General features: G+C 43.0%; 1 protein-coding gene and 1 long non-coding RNA gene across 9 annotated transcripts; one reads left to right on the top strand and one right to left on the bottom strand.

Moving 5' to 3' along the window:
- Nucleotides 1–476: 476 nt before the first annotated feature.
- On the bottom strand, nt 477–21,399 carry PTPDC1 (protein tyrosine phosphatase domain containing 1). 7 transcript variants are annotated; one of them, XM_064431936.1, is made up of 12 exons: nt 19,861–20,240; nt 18,738–18,808; nt 16,971–17,044; nt 10,157–10,249; nt 7,418–7,589; nt 6,632–6,712; nt 6,291–6,409; nt 5,432–5,569; nt 3,563–4,767; nt 2,670–2,855; nt 1,840–1,950; nt 477–1,046 (listed from the first exon to the last, which is right to left on the bottom strand). In XM_064431936.1, the coding sequence occupies exons 2-12, from the start codon at nt 18,761–18,763 to the stop codon at nt 930–932; spliced, it is 2,322 nt and encodes a 773-aa protein (XP_064288006.1). In that variant the 5' UTR covers nt 18,764–18,808; nt 19,861–20,240; the 3' UTR covers nt 477–929. The 7 variants fall into 7 exon arrangements, with proteins under 7 accessions (XP_064288006.1, XP_064288009.1, XP_064288008.1 ...); XM_064431939.1 differs by lacking the exons at nt 16,971–17,044; nt 19,861–20,240 and adding an exon at nt 21,355–21,398; XM_064431938.1 differs by lacking the exons at nt 16,971–17,044; nt 19,861–20,240 and adding an exon at nt 21,360–21,398.
- LOC135307512 (uncharacterized) lies at nt 8,440–13,898 on the top strand. 2 transcript variants are annotated; one of them, XR_010368254.1, is made up of 6 exons: nt 8,440–8,561; nt 8,970–9,074; nt 9,436–9,598; nt 9,765–9,882; nt 11,819–11,936; nt 12,046–12,304. It is a non-coding gene; the product is annotated as an uncharacterized LOC135307512 (long non-coding RNA). The 2 variants fall into 2 exon arrangements; XR_010368255.1 differs by lacking the exon at nt 8,440–8,561 and adding an exon at nt 13,379–13,898 and having other exon boundaries at nt 8,972–9,074; nt 12,046–12,117.
- Nucleotides 21,400–23,368: the final 1,969 nt, after the last annotated feature.

Raw genomic sequence — 23,368 nt, 5'->3', positions numbered from 1 at the left:
GTTTTATTAGATAAAAATGCCTCGGCAAAGTGTATTGCAGCTAGTAAGGTTTTGATTAATATATTTTTAGTATGATTATATCACATTCTTTATGTAAGTATTTGCTGGATGTAAGTAGGGCCAGAATCATATCCTTATGATGATTTCTTGATGAAGTGTTTTTTCACTTAAAGCAAGAAAAGCTTAGCTAATGAAGTAAAATTTTACTCTTATTCAAAGCATTTTAAATGCCTCAATCAGTTTTCTGTTAAAAACAATTTGAAGCTTTCTCAGCCAAAAAAGTCTAAATTAGGGCTTGATGACTACTGCTCAACACAGTGCATTTCTCTCCTGCAACACCTTCTAGAAATACTTTGGTTATTATTTAAGAGATCTGAAGGAAAATACTATCTGCTTTCACTAACAGATCTCAAGATCTGTCAGTCTCTCCATTATTACTGTTTATCTTACTTCAAAATTTCTGAAAGGAAAAGCAGTTTCACAGGTTCAGTCAATATTTATTTTCTGCAAAGTAAAATCAAATATCATTAATGTAAACATATGGAATACATAAATATTAATCCATTAAACCTTTGGGCATCATGGCACTGAACTTATGGCAGTCATATAACTTGACAATAATGTTTCTTGCCAATAACAGAGGTTTCCAAATCAATAAACACATCTGAGAACAGGAGAACCCTTCACACAAAAAAGAACAGTACCTGAAACAAAAAGCTACAGAGAATGGTCACATGGAGCCGTTCTTTAAAACTATGTAGACTGAACAACTGTCACTAAAACTCCCTCTAAAAAATTAAAATTATTTGTTAATAACTTCTATTACCTAAAGTTAAGTAGATCATGCCTGGTAGCACAAAATACAGTAGCTGGAAAATGCAAAATAATTTGGTAGGCCCATCTAATGCTTCGGCAGAGCTGTGTAGAAATCAAGAGAGATTCTCTGTTCCTTCTTTAATCCTTTTCCTTTTTTCTTCCAGTGCTTGTTTAAATACAGTTTTCAAGGTATTGTAAACATATGGCCCATTCTCAGAATTGAAGCTTGTCTAATAAAAGAGAGAAATTTCAGTACAGTTGTTAAAGAGATGCCATACAGCAAAATGCAAATTAGATGCACAACATTAAATTTAAAAAAAGCTTTGAGATTTATCAAAGATGTGTTTTTGATGGAGTGCTTAATGCTAAGTGTTTTCACTTTTATGCTAACTAGACATTAAAATAAAAGAGAAGGAGAAATGTGATGATTGTTTTAACAGGCAGATTTACAAGAGATGAGGAAGCAGCATGGTGAACATTCTGTTCAAGCTCAGATTTCATTGACTGAATCTGAGAAGAAATGAGCTAAGCAATAGCTTAACCTGTCACTGTTACTGAATGAGCCCAAAGCAGAAATTAGTTACTCACATCCTGTGGTACAGGCCTGGAACAGAACTGACTTGCAGTGTAATTTCAGAAAACTATTTAATCTGAATCACATGATACAGAATCTACCAAAGCCTTTGGTAAGCTACTCTAGGTGATTAGTCAGTGTCACCCTGTAAAATTATCTTTTCCCTAATTTGAAGATGTCCATGAACTGGCAGTGGTCCAGAAAGAGAAAAATGAGACTCCAGGATTAAGATTGTAGTGACAGAATTTAATTTTGTTGAGAACATTTCCAACCCTTTATGTATGTGATTATTATAAAATGTAAACTCTGAAATAAATAAGTTTCACACTGAAGCATGAAGGAATTACTGTACCCTTTCTCACAGAGGCCTCCCTCTGTTGATTGATTAACCCTTCTTGATTTAAACCAAGTAAATAGAATACCTTGGATAGTTACTTGGTATTACTTGCCTTGGTGAAAGCTTTAATAGCACGAGCAAGTACGGCCTCCTCCACGTCAGCTGGCAGCACCTGCAGTTTCACCACACAGTGTAAAATACAAAGGATGGTCTGATACTGCTCCTGGTGGAGAAAAGGAACAGCAACTCATCAGAAGAAATAGTTCCATAAAAAGCAGTTTAGCACTCAGATTTTGTTAACTGCTGTTTAAACACCAGGTTGTGCCTTCCTGTGCTGAAACCTTCATGTGCAGGAGTTGGTGGGGAATTCCCACCAGCCCAAAGAGCCTCTGCATAATTATTTCAGTCATGATGGGAAAACTCTTCTCCTGAGTGCCACAAACTACTCTGGGAATTCCTCAATATTTCTGGGAATTTCAAGATTCCCTCCATGAACAGTAGCCTTCCTGTGAATTGGCACAGGAAAGGTGAAATTTGATCTTTTCAGCCCAAAATGCTGTGCATGTTCAGGGCTTTTTTCCCCATCTTGTACCTCTCTCTGTCCTTCCAAGTCTCTGTCACCACTGGAAGCTGGCAGAGAGACACCTGAGCAGTGCTAGCAAGGAGGAAAAAAGGGAGGAACAATCTTTGTGGCTGTTCCTTCCCAACCCTTTTCCAGCTTAATTAAGGGGCTGGAGCATTTGTCACACAAGCAGCCAGCTCTAGGTAACTCTGTTTTGAGCAAGACGTTTGGACTAGAAGATATCTAGAGATACCCAGACAAGTCACACAATTTGATGCAGAGTAAATTCTCATTCTGATTTTGAAAGAGACTGAAATGGCTTTTTTAAAGTGCAGCCCTTGCCTAAAGTGAAAGAATGAATTGTCAGATCCAATATGTACCTTTCTCAGCAAGTAGAGCGCATCCTGGGATTTTGTGCAATTTTTTGCCAGCATGTCAATATCATCTTTGGATATAATAGGTTCTTTCAGCTGCTCTATCCATGACCACATCAAGCTGCAGAGGATAAAAGGATCTCTCTCGGTGCAGATTTTATCCCAAGCTCCATCTTGAGAATTCAGTTCTTTCTTAAAACAAAACAAAAACAAAAACAAACAAAAAACAAATAAACAAACAAACAAACAAAAAACTGAAAATTCATCATCTATATACCTTTGCCAACATTTTCCTTGATTGTAGCAGTATTTGGCTCTTATGTTCCAACAATAAAAGAGTTATCCAAAAAATTTGTATTTTTTTCCAGAGTATCAACATTAATCAGCAGTAATACAAGTGATTCATTCAAACAGAAGGATGACAGCAGCAGAGCAGCTGAGAACCTCCCAGTATTCCACTGGAATACATAAACCAGCTTTGCATTACAACTTCGAAGCAAATGTTGCTAAGAGGATTTGGGTTTGACAATAAGCAATTAAGTTTCTGCTAAATTCTTTTTCTTTTACTCACAAATCCTCTGATTAGTTCTGAGAAAACACTGGTGAAAACCAACTCAGACCTTTAAATCTGTACTATTTCTGTGCCACCAGCAGCCAGAAATAATGGTATCAATTTCACCCAGTTAGGAAAGTGAACATACCAGAACCTCCACCCTCCTGCTATACACCAGAACATGTAGGTGCATCTTGCCAGCCTGTGAAAGACCTGAACCCAGACCTCATATAAACTGCTATCCCAATGTGCCATTTCAAAGCTCCACGTGGCATTTTTACCATTCCAGGAATTCACTGAGGTGAAATATGCAGAGCCCGTAGCATGGATTTGAGTTAAAAATTACCTGCCACATTTCTACCTTCTGCTTCACTTCATCCTCTCCCAGAAATTCATTTATATCTGCAAGTGCTTTGGCTGCCAAAACTCTTCGGGCTTCCAAACTTAATTCTGACTGCAGAACAATGTGTGGAATTGTCTCTGACAGCTCTCTGCTACTCTCGCTTTCATATCCAATGGAAAAGTTCACTTTAGAAGAGGAAGAAGAAGAGTCAGAGTCCTCAGAGAGATACACTCTCCTGCCATATATATTGGTCTTGTGGTCCTTCCTGTGAGCAGTCTCGTTGGCAAAGCTGTGCCTTGGCATCCCAGGTTCCCTGGGATCGTGCATGGACGCAAGGTCTGAGGAAAAGGTCCTGCTGCGTTGTACTTCTTTGGCAAAGCTCTTTCTGTGATAGGAGCCATCCCTTCGTCCATCCAAACGAAATCTCCCTTGACTCCAGAACATGCATGTGTTACGCACTAATGCTTCTTTGTTTAACTCCAGCTGTGGCTTTGCCTCACCTGTGGCAGAACATTCCTCCCCACTGTTCTGCTTGGGTTTGTTGTTCACTAAGATCTGAGCAGGCACTGTCCAGGCAGTGTCATCCTGTTCCAAAAGAAACTCAGTTCTCCTTAGGTCTGACTCACTGTAGCTCAGACGCCTTCTCAGATGAGTAAGAGGCTGAAGGAATTCGACATTCCTTCTTTTACAGAAAGCATCACATTCGTATCCCAGGGAGGAGTGTGAGTCCTGGCTGTCGAGAGCAGAGGAGTGGGTGTTGGACGAGTCCGACGTGTCGCTGTCGTGCCTGGCCAGCTCCCGCTCGAGCTCCGTGGATGCCAGCTGGGACACGGTCTTCTCAATCTCAGCTGAGAGGTCTGGGATGTCCAGCAGCTCTGCCTCTACCACCTGTCTGTTCTCAGCCAGGTCCAGCAGCAGCTTGCACACCAGGTGGATGAGTTTTGGCACATGCTTGAGGTGCCTGCTCTCGTAGCCATGGAGCAGGTGCCTCTGGCGGGTCAGGTACTGGGACAGGGTAACTGCATGTGCCTTGGGCTCACAGCATGCAAAGACATTGCGGAGAGGGACCAGGAACTGGGAGAACTCCCTGACACACAGCAGCTGCCCTCGGGTCTGGATGGAATTGGGCCTTTTGGCTCTGACAAACAGAATTGCTTGGTCAGCACTCATTCTGGTGGCAAAAACTAAGTAGCAAGCTATTAGAACACCTGGAAAATACAAAGACAGGATTAGTGAAGGAACTGTCAGACTCAAACAAACACTCAGTGGAAATAGGGGATAGAAATTAATATAGGTGAAGACAGAGTGTCCTCTATTATGTGATGCTGTTACTTAAATGTAATTGCCTGTGAAGAAGCACAAGACAGTGAAGCTCTGCTCACTGCACTGCAGTGGGAGCTCCCCACAGCCTTTTCAGGAGTTCCACCATTAACAAACATGGGAGCAATGGGGGCTTTTATGGGAAGGGCACAACCAAAAAGGACTTGAAAGAAGCCAGTGAAATTTTAGGTGCTCTACCAAATCTACCTGATCCAAAGAGAGTGGCAGGTTTGTGAACATGTTATAAATACTGGACAATGAAAGTGTACCAAGGGAATTTTTCCCCTCCAAAAGCAGCTGTCACATTTGAATGTAATGGAACAATTATACAGATTTTAAAATTCTGTGTCTTACAGGTTTTTCATTTTAGTATACTAAAACTGGTCTTCTCTAGCCTTTGAGGACATTTGGACACAGTAGTTTAGCACTTTGAACCATTTTATAGAGGTCCCTCTTGCAATGACACTGAATCTCGCCCAGTTATTACTGGTTTATAACCAGAGATGGAATTTCTAGAGGAACCCTGGTGCTGCTCCTGCACGGGGCACGTACCTGTCCTCCCAAGTCCTGCGTGGCAGTGAACAGCCACCCTCCCCTCCTGCAGGGCAAAAGACATCACCTTTACCATGTCAAGGATAGTCGTGAGAGATGCCACTCCGTAATCCTTCCATCCAAAATTATAAAAATAAACTGAAATAAAAAGAGAGACAGTGATTTTCTGCCACACCGAATGTGAAATGTGTAGTAGTATTTGCAGAGGAGAAATTACTAGTAAGAAATTATAGCACTAAAATTGCATAATGGAGATTAAAATCTGACTACATCTTGTTTGCAAGAGATTATTTTCCCATTTCAGTGTATGCTTGCTGTTAAAACTTGATAGATACATGAAGCTAGCAAAGATTTGTCTAACTCAAGTTCAGATAGAATGTAAAAGAGGTAACAAAACAGTGATTCATGCAAAATTACTCAGCAATATATAGAAAGAGGGCAATTTTTTCTTTTCAGAAATAAAAGCATTTCTTCAGTTAGCAGCTGCTTTTTACAGAGACGCACTTTCCAGACCATAACGTGAAAATACAAAAATACTGTCAGGAGCAGTGTCCTCACATGAAATAACCTTTTATAGTCTAGGTAACAAGACATGAGTGTACCACAATTTGTGAATACAGAAGAAAAAGAGAACTGTTGTCCTTCCTTTAGAACCACCTGAACACAAACTCTCCATCTCTCTCTGTATAATACACAATCTTCAATAATGTGTTATTTGCTCTTCATTGTATTTGCCAGGTTTCACGTTTTGTACAATGTTTCCTACATAGCTGTGTTTAACTCACAGGAATTCAAGTAAAAATATCCTTAAATGCCAAAGTCAATAATTAATGAGGAACAACAGCAGGAGGGAACTTACTGCCAGCCTCCATAAAGGCTTCAGGAAGGTAGGTGAAGCCGCTCTCCTGCTCCAGGGGGTTCCCACAGCTCGCATGCTCTCCAGGACGCTGAAGGTTAATTATGGTTTTTATGCCACATCTTAAGAAAGAAATAGATGAGTCAAAGTATTACAGGCAGCCAAAATCTCATTGTCCCTTATTTTCTGAAACACATATTTATTCTTAGTGGAGAATAAATCTTTACCTGTAGGGCGTTAAAATGAAAGGATCTTTATCAACAATCCAAATCTATGTTGAAAGAGAAAATGGATCAGGAATTACACCAGTAATACGTACAATAAACAATGACTAAATTTGTTACCTTTCAAACTGCTCAATAATGTTGTACTTTTCAATTAATTCTGTTGAGGGTCGAGCCATAGCCAGGATGTTATCTGTTATCCTGAGAAATTAGAAAAGTAAATAATAGGGTTATCATTAATAATTTCCTGGGTATGAGTCTTACAAAATAAGAATACCATTATATTCAAGAAAGAGAAATACCTTGGTGATTAATTAGAAATTACTTTTAAAAATCCTACTATGCCACAGTGTTAGTGATAACTCCTATTAAACTGACACAGATGGAGCACTATCAAAAGACAATCACTGGAACTGGTTACATGCCAGGACATAAGTAAAAATTCCTTTGAATAGAAATCTGGACCCAGATCCCTGTCTGTCCCTTTAAGGTTTGCAAATGCTGCTTAAGCATTTGCTGTTAGAGAAAAAACAGTAAGAATGTCAAGATACATTACATGTGACTTTTACTGCACATGAACATCCTTCTGAACACATGCCCACATTATTTCATCTGCAGGAAATGCTTTTACTTTTCGATTTTATTATTAACATACTTAATTCATCTGCATCCTAATCCTTAGTAGTACAGAACAGCTTTTTAATAATTCACGACAGACAGGTATTTATTCTTTTGGATGTGAACCAAACCCACTGTAAGCCAACAGGAACCTTTCACTGTCTTTCCTGGGCTGTGTACGACAGCCACTACGTCAGGTTCTAATTCCAGATCAAATTCTCCTTATGTGTTGCACTTAGCAGCTGATTTTTAGAAAGCCCAGCTATTCTGCCACACTGAGCTGCTCACCAGGAGGAGTAGAGCCCCTTGATAGCTTGCTCATGCTCGGCCCAGCGCGTGGGGTTCTCGTACTTGCAGGCACGGCCGCCGCAGGCCATGGAGCACTGCATGTGCCCGGGGATGACGTGGCGCAGCCGCTCCCCCACCTTCGTGTACTTGGCTGTGGGGCGCCTCGAGCTCCCTGCGACACAGGCAGAGCCACGTTAGCCAGGAGCTCACTGAGAAATACCACGTCAGCCGTATGACAGTCACAAACACCAGAAATACATGCGATATGTATTTCAGGCTCGTTGTTCAAGGAAGGATTCTGAGGGGAAAAAATCGCTTGTATTACTGACAGTTATTTTTTTTGGATAAAGTTAGAGATTAGTGACATCCTTTCCAGCTGAAAAAAGTCACAGTCCTCTTCAACCTGAAATCAATATAGTTAACCATGTCCTTGGAGTATGCATGAATATGTGCTTCTGTTTTACCTGTTTATAACTGAGCTGTTAGAGTAAAAAGCATGTATTAAATGAATAAGGAATCAGTGAACAAAACAGAATATACAAAATACAAGAAGAAAATTAAACCCCACTATTTCATCCACACATAAAAAGTACAGTTAACAGAACAGAAGTATAGTAATACCAAGAAAATACCCAGAACTGCCAACAGCCTCAATGAAAAGTACTTTACTTTTTTTTTCAGGAAAAGTTGCATCTAGCTCTTCGGGGCTGAGCGACGACAGAGCCACCATGACCCGGTGCGTGGACGAGGAGAGCAGCTCCACCACGGAGCTGCGGCGCCGCTGGCTGAGACGGAGAAGGGGATCGGAGGAGGAATGCCTCCGCCCCTGGAAGAAATGGCTAAAGATGCTGACGGCCGAGCGCCTGCGGGGAGAAGGTTGCATGGCTGCGCAGCCCCAGCTCCGCCCGGCGCCGCTGCCCGGGGCGCTCTGAGCGCAGGGGAAGTTGCTCAGCGCTGAAGTTGCGGGAGCGGAGCGGAGCATCCCCGAGCGCGCTCGGCAGCTGGTCCCCGGGCTGAGCTGTCGCCATGGTAACGGAGGATGCAGGCGCTGCTGCCAGCCAGCCCCGGGCTGCTCCTTTCCACAGGGATTGCGTCTGCTCGGGACAAACTGTTCCACCGCTTGATGAAAATAGTTGCTTGTCAAGTAGGTAATTTTCAAAACGCGCTGGGAACAACCAAAATGTTTGTCATAAACAATGGGAGTATTTAGTTCCTGCTCAATAATAGGCATTCAGAACTCGCTAAGACACAAAATACTCCATTCAACAGAACAATCAAAATGTAGCTGGAGGCTCTGCCTCCTGAGAGATCTGTAAGGAAGCACATTATACTCCCCCACCTCTTGGTTCTTCATTCCACAGCCACCTCTCCTCCTCCACTTCGCTGCTCCAAAATGCATCATTAGCTGTGTAATGACTGGGATTAGTGTGTTCCTGCTGAAATGCTTCAGTACATGATGAATTGTAGACTGTTTGCCTGGACCATTCACATCTTCTAACAAAACACAATTTGTTATCCAAAACAAAAGGCTGGGTTTTGGTTTTTTTTCCAGCGCACAGCTTTTTTTATTAAGCAAAGCTGTTAACCCTGCAGCCTGACAGAAAGCAGATCACGAGGAGGAGAAGGTGTGTCAGCTGAGTGCTTCAGGCTTCTGAAGGTAGGTATGAGGTGGCAAATTGCCTCCCACTTTGCTTCCAGTGTGCTGAGCAGGAGAATGAGGTGGCCAGAAAGATTGCAGCACTTGAAAAAGCTACTGTGCACAGAATGGATTATAGTGATGTAAAAAGCCTCTGTCATCCCAATGTCTGTGCATCAGACTGCACTAAAAGGGGAAGGCTGGGGAAATCAAGAGAATTTACTTTAATTTGGCAATAAACAAATTAATCCCATTGCATTTTCCTAAAACACATTTGTGTTTCTTCTTGTACCACAAAACCAGTAACTTGCACAGAGGAATTTGCATAAGAGGAAATTCCCTTTTGTGACAAATTCACCAGGCAAAAATCTGCTTCTTCCAGGCACTGACCAGGGCCTGAACTTTGCTGCTCCCCAGCTCTTACAGAGACGTGGCAGTGTTTGCTGTGGGTACCAGGCCTGAAATATCAGCAGTGATATTGTGTGAGGAAAGGAATATGTTCAAAACCTTGACTCGTCATTCATCAGTGGAGCTGACATCAACAGGTGAGGAAACATGTAAATATGCTTTTATTTTGGGGTTTGTGTGGAAGAGAAAGAAAATGAAAAAGGCTATTTCAAGTGCTACCTGTATTAAAGGAATGTGAAAAATATTTTCTAATTAACTACATTCCTTTCTTGTATTTAATTATTTTTCTCTTTCTCTTCCCAGAAACTTTTCAATATATATCAAATGATAGTGGAGACAGAAGCAAGGAATATAAACTGCTCAACATCATTATCTTCCTACTGAATCTAGCAGCTTTGCAAACAAACACTCACCCAAAACGGTAAGAAAGAATTGCATCCTGCACAACTTTAAATAATTTGAAAATTGCATAGTTTCTTCCATTAAGAGATCTGACAAAATGAAAATTACAGAAAAGATCAACATATTATGACCATGATATGCTGATGAAATAATGCAGTTCGGTTTTGTTAGAGACATTTTAAGTTTATAAACATGGATAATATTTCCGGGTTTTTAAAATTTTTGTGGTTTTTTTTTTCCCAGAATTGTTTTAAGCATTTATTATGAATGGCATATGAAAGCCAAGTTCTTACCTGAACTCATATTTGCCAGATACACACTGCTCTCTATCAGTGAGGAGTATGGTTGCTCATTTTGCAGCAAAACTCCCGCAGCCATTGCAGCACCTGTTGAAGCAATAAAATAATCACTGAAAACCTACAGGAGAAGCTAAAAAAAGGCAGAATAAAGCCACGTGCTCCTGGTCATGGAGTCATTGAAGATTTGGGCAGCCAGGCATGGGCTGGTACTTGATAGACAGATTGTCTACAATCCACGGCCCCTTGCTGCTCTCTTGCCTGCACTCTTGGGCTTTGGAATCACATCTGCCATGATTCTCCTCTAACAAGAAAACTGAACCCACAACTCTCCCCAGGTAGAAACAGATATTTTCTCTATTGTTATTTCTAATACAAGGTAGGTCCTGCTCTGAAGGCCTTCTATCCAACAGAAAGATAAAGCAAGCTGTAAATATGAACACAGTAATCAGTCTGTGATATTTAAATAAACCCTGTGCAGGCTCTTGAGTGGAAATTCTTACTTAGTATAAGATCACCCTTCTGTTTCTCTTATCTCTATAGGAAAATAGCTGCAAGCATAACAAAAAAGAGAAATGTTTATACCAAACTAAGCACATCTCTGCTCCATCATTAACTACAGAAACTTTGCTAAATAGACAAACCTTGGCTTCCCAAGTCTGCAAAACCAGAAGTAGGATTCAGCAGCATAAATATGGTTTTAAAATATAGATTTGCTAAAGAAATATATATGACAATAGAAGAGTCTTGTGGGGATTAGGTGATACAGGCCTGTGTGGTGCTAACTGCTTACTGTTCAGTGCTCAGCTTTTGTCTCTAATTCTGCATAATTATTTTTGTAGCAAATATATAAATAATTTTTTTTTCATTCAGATACTACACTGTCTACCACACACTTGAATAAATTATTCTTCCAACAATGCTAATGGACTTTATTCCACAAAGTCAGCCAGTGCAGCTCTGTTCTTTTCAAGATGCTTAATGGTGGGAACAGATCACAGATCCACATTAAGAACCATTTCACAGAGCTGCACTAGTCCTCTTGAAGGGATGAAAATTACATTTGTTAGTGAAAGACAAAAAGCCTTCTGAAACTTCAGAGGTGCTTAGAAATGCATCTCTAATGTAAGTACATTAAGAAGAATATGAATCAGGAATATGCTTTAATAAAAATTAAAATAGTATCTGGAGCATTTTCTACTCAGCTACTTGACCAACTGACTCTGTATTCTGAAAAATCAATCCTTTAATAAAGTATCTTCATATAATTGAATTCTATTTGGAGAAGTTCCAGAACCTCTATTTTTTTTCAATGGATTTCAAAATCAGTAAGTGATGGCTTCCATCATCAGAGGAAACTTTGAACCTAAAGAAAGAACTTCATTTTATCCCCAGAATTTCTTTTTTAGAGTTAATAATGCTGAATTAACAAAAATTATTGGTTTCTATTTCTCAGAAAGTTCTCTTCAGAATTCTTAATAGCTTGTCCAGATAACATTTGAAAAACATATCTCATCATCCTGGCAGAAGAATCACCACCACAATGACTATTTAGCTCTCCTATTTCCTTGTACTCAAGTGATAAAAAAAAGATTAAATGTCAGGGATATTTCCATCTAAAATTATTTCTTTCCTTCTTTTTTTCTTTCTTTTTCCCAGGAATCTGGCTGATCAGAGCTCTTAACTGGAAAGGGATGAGATGGAGGTTAATGCAGAAGAGAATAGACCTAGAGTATGACAAAATATTAGCAAGTTTCTTCTAAACTGCAGTGCAGAGGTGAGCTCTGTGTTTCTTTGTTGTCTAACCAATTTTATTTCACTTATAGACCAAATCCATAATTCCTGTGCTGCCCAACTGACCTGAATATTTTGTCTGTGCCTTTCAGTTTGCAAAACTTGACTGACAGCTCAGTGTGATGAATGGGAGCAATTCCCTTACATTTACTTCTGAAGAAAAGGTTAGTAATATTGTGACAAATGACTTTGCTGAGTTACACTGCACTCCCTCAGAGAGGTAATTTGGGATAGGTCAGTGCTGATGTTCCTACAGAGGGGCATTACGTTCCTGCACCAATAAAAAGGATGCTAGAAGTAAAAATAGTGCTTAGGTTAAAGCAGCAGCTCTCTCTTGCTTTGCTTCTGTACCAGATATTCTTGGTTTTTAAAGACGTTCTTCAGCATTTTGCACATCGCGTGAACGCTCGGTAGCTGCCGAAGGCACAGCCTGGAGCGCTGTTCCAGGTCGCGGTGGCATGAGCTGCCTGAGGATCTGAGTCACGTACCTTGGGGCAATCACGATATCGCCTTAATCAGCCCTGCTGCTTGATCTCTGCCGTGCATCCCTACTGCCCTGACAGCAAAGAGGCCGGCCCTTTATCCCGGCTCCCTGAACGAGTGAGAGGAACGGTATCTCCTGCGGTGGAGTCCCCTCTCTGTCCGGTCCCTGAATGAGAGGAACGATGTCTCCCTGCGGTGCAGTTCCGCCTCTGGAGGCAGCGGTGCGATCCAGCGAGCGGGAACACCCCGGCTCCTGACACCACACAGCGGGAAATGTGCCTGTGCTGTCGGCTGGCAGAAGGCAAGAGCAGGACCACGCTGCCCAAGGAATCTCTTGGCATCCTCATGCCAAGCACTCTGGGTATTTCAAGAGGTCCCCTCCACGTGTGGGTTTGATATATGCTTTGATGTTTGTATGCAGTTCTGAGTTGCCTTTTCTTTCCCCCCACTTTTGAGCTGAACAATTTCTACCAGAAGGGATTTTTGTCTCCTGTTGCAATGGATTCATGTGTTTGCATTTGGAAACACGACAGCTGCCATGCCCCACTCGCTGCTGCACACGTGCAAGGGTGCATTTCCTGCAGGGGATGCAGCGTGGGCACCTCGTGCCACTGCAGATGAGGTCGCTCCCAGCATCCACCTTCTCCTCAACAGTGAAGCCCCCTGCCCATGGCCATTTCCTCTATGGAGGAATAAAGGCCCTGCTCTTTGTAAGGTCACAGGGGAGCAGCAAGGTGCCACACAGGCAGCAGGACAGCTGGGACATCAGGGATCCCATGGAGCAGGTCCATGCTCCTTCCAAAGGCCATCTTCCACAGGCAGCATCCCTCACTGGCTCTCAGGAGCTAGCTGCAGGATGGACCCAGCAAACCAGCAGTGGGGTTTGCAAATGAACAACTCTGCCTTGTCACAAAAAAACCCCATTCATTTCTGGTATTTCAGGATCTGGAAACCAGTGGCTTCCAGTGGCTGGGCTGAATTTTTGCTCCAGACTGAAATGAGAGGAGCAATGTCCATTATTGCAGCAGCCAGAAAACAATTATACAGTCAAAAAGTGAGAAGATGCTGGTCTCACTATCTTGGCATTGAGGATGGTTATTTAATAAATGCAATCGCTACCTTTTACTTCAGAACACATTTTCAAACAGAGAGAAGAGCTTGCATTCCCAGCTGGAAGGACTCCAGGTAGGGCAGTGTTGCTGCCAGCATGGACAGTAATCCCATTGTAAGGCTCCCCATTGCACCCCTGTGCACCTATCCACGAATAGTGAGGACCCAGATCTTCAACTCCTGTGGCTTTGGCAAACAAGGATGCCACAGCAGACCACACACTTAAAAAGATTACCTGTATGCATTAACATGAAAAAAAATTATTAAGTTTTTAATTTAAAATATCAATGTATGGGGAAAATTATTTTAAACCTCAAATATATTCACACAATAAAGGCAATGCTGATGTTTAGGTCTCTCACATGAAATTCTGAGATTATTTTTACTGTTTTATTGTCTTCTAAAGTGAATTTGTTCTCTCCCTGTTGCAGCGACCTGTAAGTGACTACCTAGCAGCCAAATTCTTAGGCTTAGAGGAACTTAGTGATCTCGCTGCAGGTAGGGGTGAGGGTAGCTTAGTACCTAACCACTTGGCTGACACCTTTAAAATTTCCTGTGGCCTAATTCTGCAAGTACTTGAGAAGCTTTGCTTTTGTGAGCAGTCCCACAGAAGCCAACGGAATGTCTAAATATAGGATCACGCGAGATAAAGTTTCACTGCCAAAATGCAAAATCCTGTAAACAACACTAATGGAGATGTTTCAGGCAGATGACTAAAGATAACTGATGATTAAGACTAAGTAAAAATAGAATAGTGTAGTGAGGACTGGATATATTTAATTAAATGGTTAAGAGATACTAAATTATAACCTTGTCTCTCAATTCAGGCTTTGAATCTGATGCTTTAAGATTGGCAGATCATGAGAGTTTCTAGCAAAAAATCTTCTAAATTGGCTGAGATGTGGTTAGTCACTGGTACAGGAAGCACTGTTAAATGAAAATGCATTTTAAATTACCACAGACTATCTAATTTTAACATTGCCAGGAATAACAAAGCATTTCTAAAGGTTTGTAAAAAAATGATGATAACTGAGGGTTTTGCTAAACTTGATTATTATGATTAATGAAACATGATGCAAAGGTTGTTGTTCTAATGCCTGTACAAGTGAAAAAGCTCACTGGGATCAGATATTTCATGAATGCTTAAGCTACAATTTAACCATGGTCTGGAAGGCAGTTTTAGCACCGAGCACACATCTTTCAGTAGACACACACCTCAATTCCCAAGGTGCTTTAAAAAGCTCAATTATTTGAAATTTGAAACATTTACCACCTGTAAGCAAACACCAAAATACTGCAAAAGCAAATAAACACATGGATAAAGGACAGAGAGAAGACTAGATAAAACTGTAAACAAATTTTCATATAGTTTAGTTATACACTACTTACACAGCAGGCTGATACTACAGCTGCTGTGAAACTCCTGGGATTTCACACTGGAACCACAACCAAAACAGATTTGTTATTTCTACATGTCTTCTACCCTCTTTGGGAAAAAAATATTCCCCACCTGTCTTAGTAAAAGAGGAATGTCATTTAATCATCAAGTTTGATATTTACAAAAGACTCTAACCTCTTTCATGTACAAAAGAGACAAGAGAATACAATTCATTAAAAGATTATGTAGGTGCTGGTTTAGTGATTCAGTTTGCTGTTCATAGATTTTTGACATAAATAGCAAGAAACTGCAAGCTAAACTGATGGACAAGTCTCTCAATTTACTTGAGCCATGTTATTTAAATCACCTCTTTCTGTGGCAGTGCTAACCTAATGGTTAACAGAAGGTATTTTAAACCACCTTGAACAGGCTGGCAGGCAGTAATTACTAGAGACTCATCAAGGCGGTGGCGTAAAGTGAATATATTAACTGTTCTACAAACAAAAATGCTGGCTCTGAGACCCTTGATCATGAACATCATGTTTATCAAGAGACTCTCAGACTCATCACACTGACTACATGCAGAAGAATGAAATAATGCCAGTAATTGTCAGCATTCTGACAGCACTCAAGTGCAAATTCAAAAATGATCTCTGCAAGTTAGAGGATTTTTACATCTAATATAGTCAAAACCATAGTAAATTTACATGAGTTTTAATAGTTCCAGTAATTTCGGTGTAACACCTTACCTGTTACCCTGCAAAAAGAATGAGTGAGTGCTGATCCCTTCATTGCTGCAGTATCAGCCACAAGAAACACGCTGCAGGGCAGTCACGTTTTACAGAGAAGCTGAAAGAATTCCCCTGGTGTTTCCTGTGGCTAATCGGATCGGGGATGGTAATCTGGGAGGAGCCAGCAACGATCTTTTCTTAACCTAAACGGTGCAGGGAGTGCCTCCGGGACTGTACAGATAATCATCCCTGAACTGCTTTCTGCGTCTGCCCGGCTTTTAAAGGGATTGAGGCAAACAGGCCGCACCAGCCTGATGTTCTAATAACTGACTCTCCCAGCTCTGCTCTTCCTGTTCACCTCATCTCCTGTTAGAAGCAAGTGAACAGGTATTTATTTGTGTGTGTCTACATGCACAACACAAACACAGAGCCCCAAAGAGAATTTTGTGAAGTGAGATTAATTACAGTTAAACTGATACATTGGTTTTGAAATGCCATGAAAAGAGAATTAGATAGAAACGTTCCATTGTTATCTGGGCCTATCACTGTTATCTGCATGAAACATTTCTTCTTTCTCAGTAAAAACACAGAATGTCACTGAAGTATTTTTAGCAAGTATAAATTAACTGCATTAAAAGTAATGTCTCAAAACGGTAACAAAAATAAGTTCATATAAATATAATCAACTGTGATCAACTAAAAATGTAATCAGCTAAAGCCCAAATAATTTGTTGATTTAACTAAATACTCGATAAATAAAAAATGTAAATAAAGTAGGATACAATATCTTATTCTAGCTTAAAAATAGATCTTATCTCAAAATCAATTTCAAGCACTAATTAGTAACTAATGAAAAAAGGGGCTTTCATCTATTCCCATCACTTCCCTGCATGTCTTGTTAAAAAATCTCTTCCATTAATGAAGCTAGGGATTAATTTTAAAAACCTCACAATTATTTAGTAACAAAGTATACTTAAAATTAAAATCTAACCTGATCTGTTTGGTGATTCTAAGTTTGTGGGGGGGAAAAAAAATGGGACTTCAATAGATTTGTACACAATTTGGGAAAAGCTACTAAGGTACCTTGGCTACTTAAAAACCTGATCAGATTATGGAACCTAAAACCCCCTTCTGCACATCTTTCTTTAGTGTTGCTAGAAGTTTCAGCCACAAAGGGGCCAAGCAGACACAGCTTCCCCAGCATGCAGCTGCAACTGGGAGCTTTAGAACCCCCAAAAATGAACCAGAGCGCCAAGAGCCGGCGTTCAGTGCCACTGCTGCAGCAGCCCTGCCCAGGGCCAGGGCACACGCACACCTGGGTGGTGGTGAGAGCAGAGCCCCAGCAGAACAGTGAAGACTTCCTGGGAATGACAGACCGTCAGCAGGAATCTGTATTGGAAATGTGAGGTAGAAAGAATCAGAGGTCAGCTAGAATGAAATATTGTACAGTGAAATAAATCTGCTCTTTGCATTTCAGCTGTGGTTTGAGGGTTGCCCTTGGTTACGGGTCTGGGTCAATTCACACAACAGGAACAGCCCCATGGCAGCACTCCTTGGTTTCACATTGTTCACTCACTACAGAAAAGGCTCTAGAAATCTGAATCTGTGAATTATGAGTAAAGGGATACATGTATTTTCCAAGCATCAGCACACTAAAATGTGTTAACAAATGGAGCATCTGGCAAAACATTTTGTAGGAGGAGCTGGAGGAAGCTGGCATCATTTTAGTTGACTAAAGAACAAAGAGCAGCTTCAGATAATTAATAAATATTAATTAAATTCTTAATATAAGCATACTCTTTGGGGGAAGTTCTGAATGTTCACATTTGAGAAGCTGTCACTGACATACCTAAGTTTTATTTCCATGTGGGTAATATAACACTATTTACCTATTTGATTCCAGAGGGGGGTTAATCCTTGGAGGGTTTGGATTCCTGGTGCAAAAGCCTCTGCTCTGCTGTATCCACTTGTAGGTGTCAGAGTTTTGCTGGCTACCCCTTTATCTGTTCCTACATTTGTATTCCTCACTATTAATGACACTTTGTTCAGCTGAGGAACTAATTTTTTCTAGTGTTCTGCAGAGTTTGTCTAATTCCAGGCACCAGTGCCAAATGTGTTTGCTCAAACAGGACGTGCCACTGTATTTGAGTCAAGACAAGTCTTTGTGCTAACTGAGGGTGACTTTTTGGGAGAATTAACCTACAGGCTGAAATAATTTGCCATTTCCAAGAAAAGAGCACACAGAGTAGGTGGGATGCTAATGACTAAACTAGCAATCTTCATGTCTCTAGGCTTGGCATATTCCTGTTTCAACAAAATGAAGAATCCCAAGTCCTCTGGAAAATTCTGCTGAACTATGATTGCCATTTAAAGATATCAACAAGCATTTTATGTAAGTAGAACAGGATCACTGAGCTTCTGGCAGCTTCTGTTGCACTGCAGGAGCTGCCTCATGGCCACTTCACAGCAGACGTAGCAAATCCACCTGTCCCGTGACCTTAGGTACAGGTTTATCAGATTAGGCAGGTGGAAAAGTGTCTAAACTGCCTCATCAGAATGGCTCACCACTGCCTACACTGCACTGTTTTCAGCAGCACATAGAAAGAATCAAAACATCACATTATCCTAAAACTTCAAGCTGACTAAAACCTAAGATTCATTTTCATTCATTTAATACAAACTGTGTTTGGATTCCTAGCTGGCTTTGGGCATTTCCAGCTTCTCCTTTTGCTTTTTGCTCTTCTCATAGTTTGGATCATAAAAATCAACTAACATTGCTTTATTTTCAGCTTGTATTGAAAGTCTGCAGGGGAGGCTTTAGCTTTGTATAACTTTATAACTGTATACATGTTATTGAAGACTTTCTCTAAGTTCTGCTTTTAGATATTTTACATATATAATTTATATATACACATACAATTTTTTTTTTCTGTCCATGAAGCATAATGCTATACCACCACAAATCAATCACAAAAGCAGACTCAAAAGCCTTTGGCAGGTCTCAACTTTACCAGCAGTGTTCCAGCTGTGGGAGAAATGTACACATTTAGCTGCTTAATGAGATCCCATAGCAGCAGCCCACCTGTGATCCCTGTCCTCTTTCATCATCTCTACTTCTGACAGTTTCTCTTTTCCTGTTGGTTCCACTGTTACCTAAAATTGCCAGTAAAGGACAAAATGTAGTGAAGTGTTAGGTAAAGGCAGGAAAGTAATATGAAAATTTCAATTCAAAAGACAGTTCCAAAACTGAACAGTTGTATCAGGTGTTATTTGTAGCTCATTCAATGGACTTACAATGCAAAAGGTGACTACACACCTAGGAACATAGTGTAGAACCACTTAAACTAGATCTAGCTAGAAAAAGAAAAGCTCTGATTTATGAGATAACTATCTTCTCCATGTCAGATTTCCCAGTTCCTAGACAACTCCTCTCACTTATAATTTTACTACTATTACACAAAATAAATTAGTCATAATGGTATAACTGGATTTACAAAGAAGTGAAATATTTACTGGAACATGTGGAAGAAACGCTTTTTGGGTTGGTTTATGTGCCCAGCCAAGCAAGTACATCATGAGAGAGGACGACATTGCTAATTGTATCTGAGGTGATACCCTCACAGCAGCTGGCCCTGCAGACTGCTTCTCTCTCTCACTTCATCTTGCCTTAGACATACAGGTACTCTCTGCGTCTCACATAAACTACCGCTGGAAACAAGAGATAGAAAAATCACAGAATCCTAGACTGGTTGGGGCTGGAGGGACCTTAAAGCCCATCCAGTGCCACTCCTACCATGGGCAGGGACACCTTCCACTGTCCCAGGTGCTCCAAGCCCTGTCCAGCTTGGCCTTGGACGCACCCAGGGATCCAGGGGCAGCCACCACCTGAATCACAACCTGAACATACTTTCAAGCAATACAAAAGTGCAAACACATTTATTTGGCGCACATTATTTTGGGATTAATTCCTCCACAGATGTGAAGCTTGGTGTTGCTCACTGGTGTGAAGGACTCCCAAAAATACATCTCTGAGAAAAGCAAAAGCAAGGGATATGTGTAAACAGAAAACACTGAAGTCTAGCTTATTAACATATCAGGTAACCGTTAATATCTTTTTGTTATTCTACTGAAGAATGTAGTGACAGTCTGTAGCCAAAAGCAGTAATAGCTACATCTAAAAGTTAGTATCAGGTGCGTGGATTGACCTATGCATTGAGGTCCCTCAGGCGGGACTGACTGAGCTGCATTTTTCAGGGTGACTGACTGATGATTAGAGGTGGGGTACAGCCACTACAAAACATGCAGACACTCCGGAGAAGGGGAAAATCAGTTTCCATTGTGCTACCCCGCTGTCATTGATGGACCTCCCTCTCCCTGACAGCTGTGAGCCTTCGTGAAAGTAAAACTACACAGATCATGTATTATACTGAAAGCATTTGAGGTTCTGATTCAGGGGGTGGCAGCCCCATGCCTGGAAGCATTCAAGGCCAGGTTGAATACTTGGGGCTTGGAGCACCCTGGGAAAGTGGAAGGTGTCCCTGGCCACGGCAGGACGTGGCACGGGATGAACTTTAAGGTCCCTTTAACCCCAGACCAGCCTGAGCTCTGCTGTGCTTCGGTTCTGTGACTATTCAGCAGCGGGTGGCAGAAGGGCTGTGTCACCGCACATCCCCGGGGGGACCACAGACCGTTCTCGGCCTCAGCCGGTGACGGGCACGGCAAGAGGAGCCCGGAGAGCCGTGCGGGGCCGCGGCGGGGTCTCAATCCTTAACGGAGGAGCCAGGCCGAGCAGCGAGCGGGGGCCTGCCCAACAGCCCGGGGTGCCCGGCGGGGCCGGGCGCTGTGAGGAGGGCGCGGGGCGCTGTGAGGGGCACCGGGAGCTCTGAGGAAGGTGCGGGGCGCTGAGGGGCACCGGGGCTCTGAGGAAGGTGTGGGGCGCTGTGAGGAAGGTGCGGGGGGCTGTGAGGGGCACCGGCAGCTCTGAGGAAGGCGCGGGGCGCTGAGGGGCACCGGGAGCTCTGAGGAAGGCGCGGGGCGCTGCGAGGGGCACCGGGCTCTGTGAGGAAGGTGCGGGACGCTGTGAGGGGCACAGGGCGCTGCGAGGGGCACCGGGCACTGTGAGGAAGGTGCGGGGCGCTGTGAGGGGCACCGGCAGCTCTGAGGAAGGCGCGGGGGGCTGTGAGGGGCACGGGGCGCTGTGAGGAAGGTGCGGGACGCTGTTAGGGACACCGGGCGCTGTGAGGAAGGCGCGGGGCGCTGTGAGGGGCACGGGGCGCTGTAAGGAAGGTGCGGGACGCTGTTAGGGACACCGGGCGCTGTGAGGAAGGTGCGGGACGCTGTGAGGGGCACCGGCAGCTCTGAGGAAGGCGCGGGGGGCTGTGAGGAGCACGGGGCGCTGTGAGGAAGGTGCGGGACGCTGTTAGGGACACCGGGCTCTGTGAGGAAGGTGCGGGACGCTGTGAGGGGCACGGGGCGCTGCGAGGGGCACCGGGCACTGTGAGGAGGGTGCGGGACGCTGTGAGGGGCACCGGCAGCTCTGAGGAAGGCACGGGGCGCTGTGAGGAAGGTGCGGGACGCTGTTAGGGACACCGGGCGCTGTGAGGAAGGTGCGGGACGCTGTGAGGGGCACCGGGCGCTGTGAGGAAGGCGCGGGGCGCTGCGAGGGACGCGGGCGGGGCGGGGCGGGGGCGCGGACCCACCTCACCTGCAGGGCCGCTCGCGCCGCTCCGCCGGCACCGCCCCGCGCCGCTGCGCATGCGTGGGGAGGGACCGGGGACGGGGAGGCGGGACTGGGAACGGCGGGATCGGGATCGGGATCGGGATCGGGAATGGCGGTGTCGGGAACAGCAGGGTCGAGATCGGGGAACAGCGGGATCGGGAATAGCGGGATCGGGAAAGGCGGGACTGGGAAAGGCAGGGTCGGGGAGCAACGGGATCGGGAAAGGCGGGATGCGGTGGAACGCGCATGCGGGGTGGGGAAAGGCGGGAGAAGGGGAAGCAAGAGGGATGCAGGGGAGGAATGGGAGCGGATTGGGGAAGGCGGGAGTGAGATCGGGAGCAGAGAGCGGCAGGTGAGGGTCTGGTGCAGGTGTGTGCGTGTGTGTTTGCATGTCTGTGTGAATGTTTCACGCTGTTTTACTGATACGGTTTAATGTTTAATCGTGCACCATTGGGTTTTAGTGGTAAGAGGTCGCGAATTTAATTGAAAATGTCTAAATGACCGTGTTTTCCAGGTGAATGGTGCCTACAGGTGGAGGTGTGGTCGCACTGACAACCCGAATGTTTCAGCTTCATCTTCCTGCCCCATCCACATCTCGGCAAGGATTTTATGGAGGAGATGCCACACAGATATAGGTCAGGGCTTTGAGAGGCTTAGCTGAAGATTTTTGATAGGCATGAAAGGCATTTAAGTCTTGGATACAGAGCAGAATAGGTTCATAATGGTTTGTTTTAATGCTGGAGTTGAATATACAGTCTCTGATTAAAGGAGGAGCGAGAGCCATGAAGCTGTGCACACATCAGTGAGCTGGGCTGGAACATCTGTCCAAGTGTCGGCAGGGTGTTCTTGGAGTGAGTGCCTGCTAACACGCTTGGGAAGTCTAAGTTGTGGTTTTCAAAGTACTCACAGACTTTTGGCAGTGTTGTCTTGTTAGCCATATTAGTATATTAGCACCTAGAATAGGTGTCCCTACTATATCAATTACCTAAACACTAGCAGGGTTTACATACTTTTAGTTGACTTTTTTTAAAGGTAAAAACAGGTTTGGGAACTTAGTGCAAATGCTGAAAAGAATTCTGTCGCTCTTTTCTGCTAAGGTGAAGTTGTCAGCATAGGAAACACAGGGCTTTTTTCTTAAAATGTATCAGTCCCATCAGTACTAAAGTGTCTTAAATATGTCTTGATTTTTGGCAGTGTAACATATTCCTACAATAATCCTGATTTATAAACTAAAAATATAAAAAAAGGTTGTGTATGACTCTTCCTTCTGTCTTCCTCTGAAAGATTCTAATAGGGTTTCCCTGTGTCTGCCTATGAGAAAATGTTATTAAAATTCACAAGTTTCATTTTTTAAATTAACTGCAGGGCACACATTAAGTGTTTGGTCCCACAGAGCGAGATTTGTGCCTTTGCCATCAATTATCATTCTCATGTGTTTAGGATTTGGCTGGCTTGGGCTTGGAAGGCTGAGCACGGCTGTGATCATGCCATGTGATCTGTTCCCAAAATTTGTGTTTATCATTACATAATTACATGAATAAACAATCTTTTGCATGCTTCACCAAGAATTTGTAAAATTCATAGAAGAAAGCACAAAGCTCTCTTTGTTTTGTTGTAAAGATGCAACCACAAAGGCATGAAAATAAATGCTGGCTTTGCTCTTTCTTGGCTGAAATAAGGAAAAAGTTGAGGTTTTCACCACAGTGTGTCCTCAGTTGGGCAAGACTTGTGCTTGTGCAGTGCTGCAGAGGGGGCAAGGCTGCTTCTGTCACAAGCTGAGCAGGGACAACCCCTCAGGGCCATGGCACAGAGAAATCTGTGCTCCTGGAACGCTCAGAAATGTATTTTGAGTTATATGGGTTTTTACTTCAGAGAATGAACCAGAACCAGCAGAAAACTCAGTGAGGCAGACCATGAGGGGCAGGCTCCCAGGTACAGCTAGGAAAAGGAGCTTTCCTTGGTAAGAAAAACTCCGGGGGTGAAAAGGGGAAAGG

Source organism: Passer domesticus, chromosome 9, assembly GCF_036417665.1.
Source record: "Passer domesticus isolate bPasDom1 chromosome 9, bPasDom1.hap1, whole genome shotgun sequence".
NCBI lineage: Eukaryota > Metazoa > Chordata > Aves > Passeriformes > Passeridae > Passer > Passer domesticus.
The sequence above is the reverse complement of the archived record's forward strand: the minus strand, read 5'-3'. Positions and strand labels throughout refer to the sequence as shown.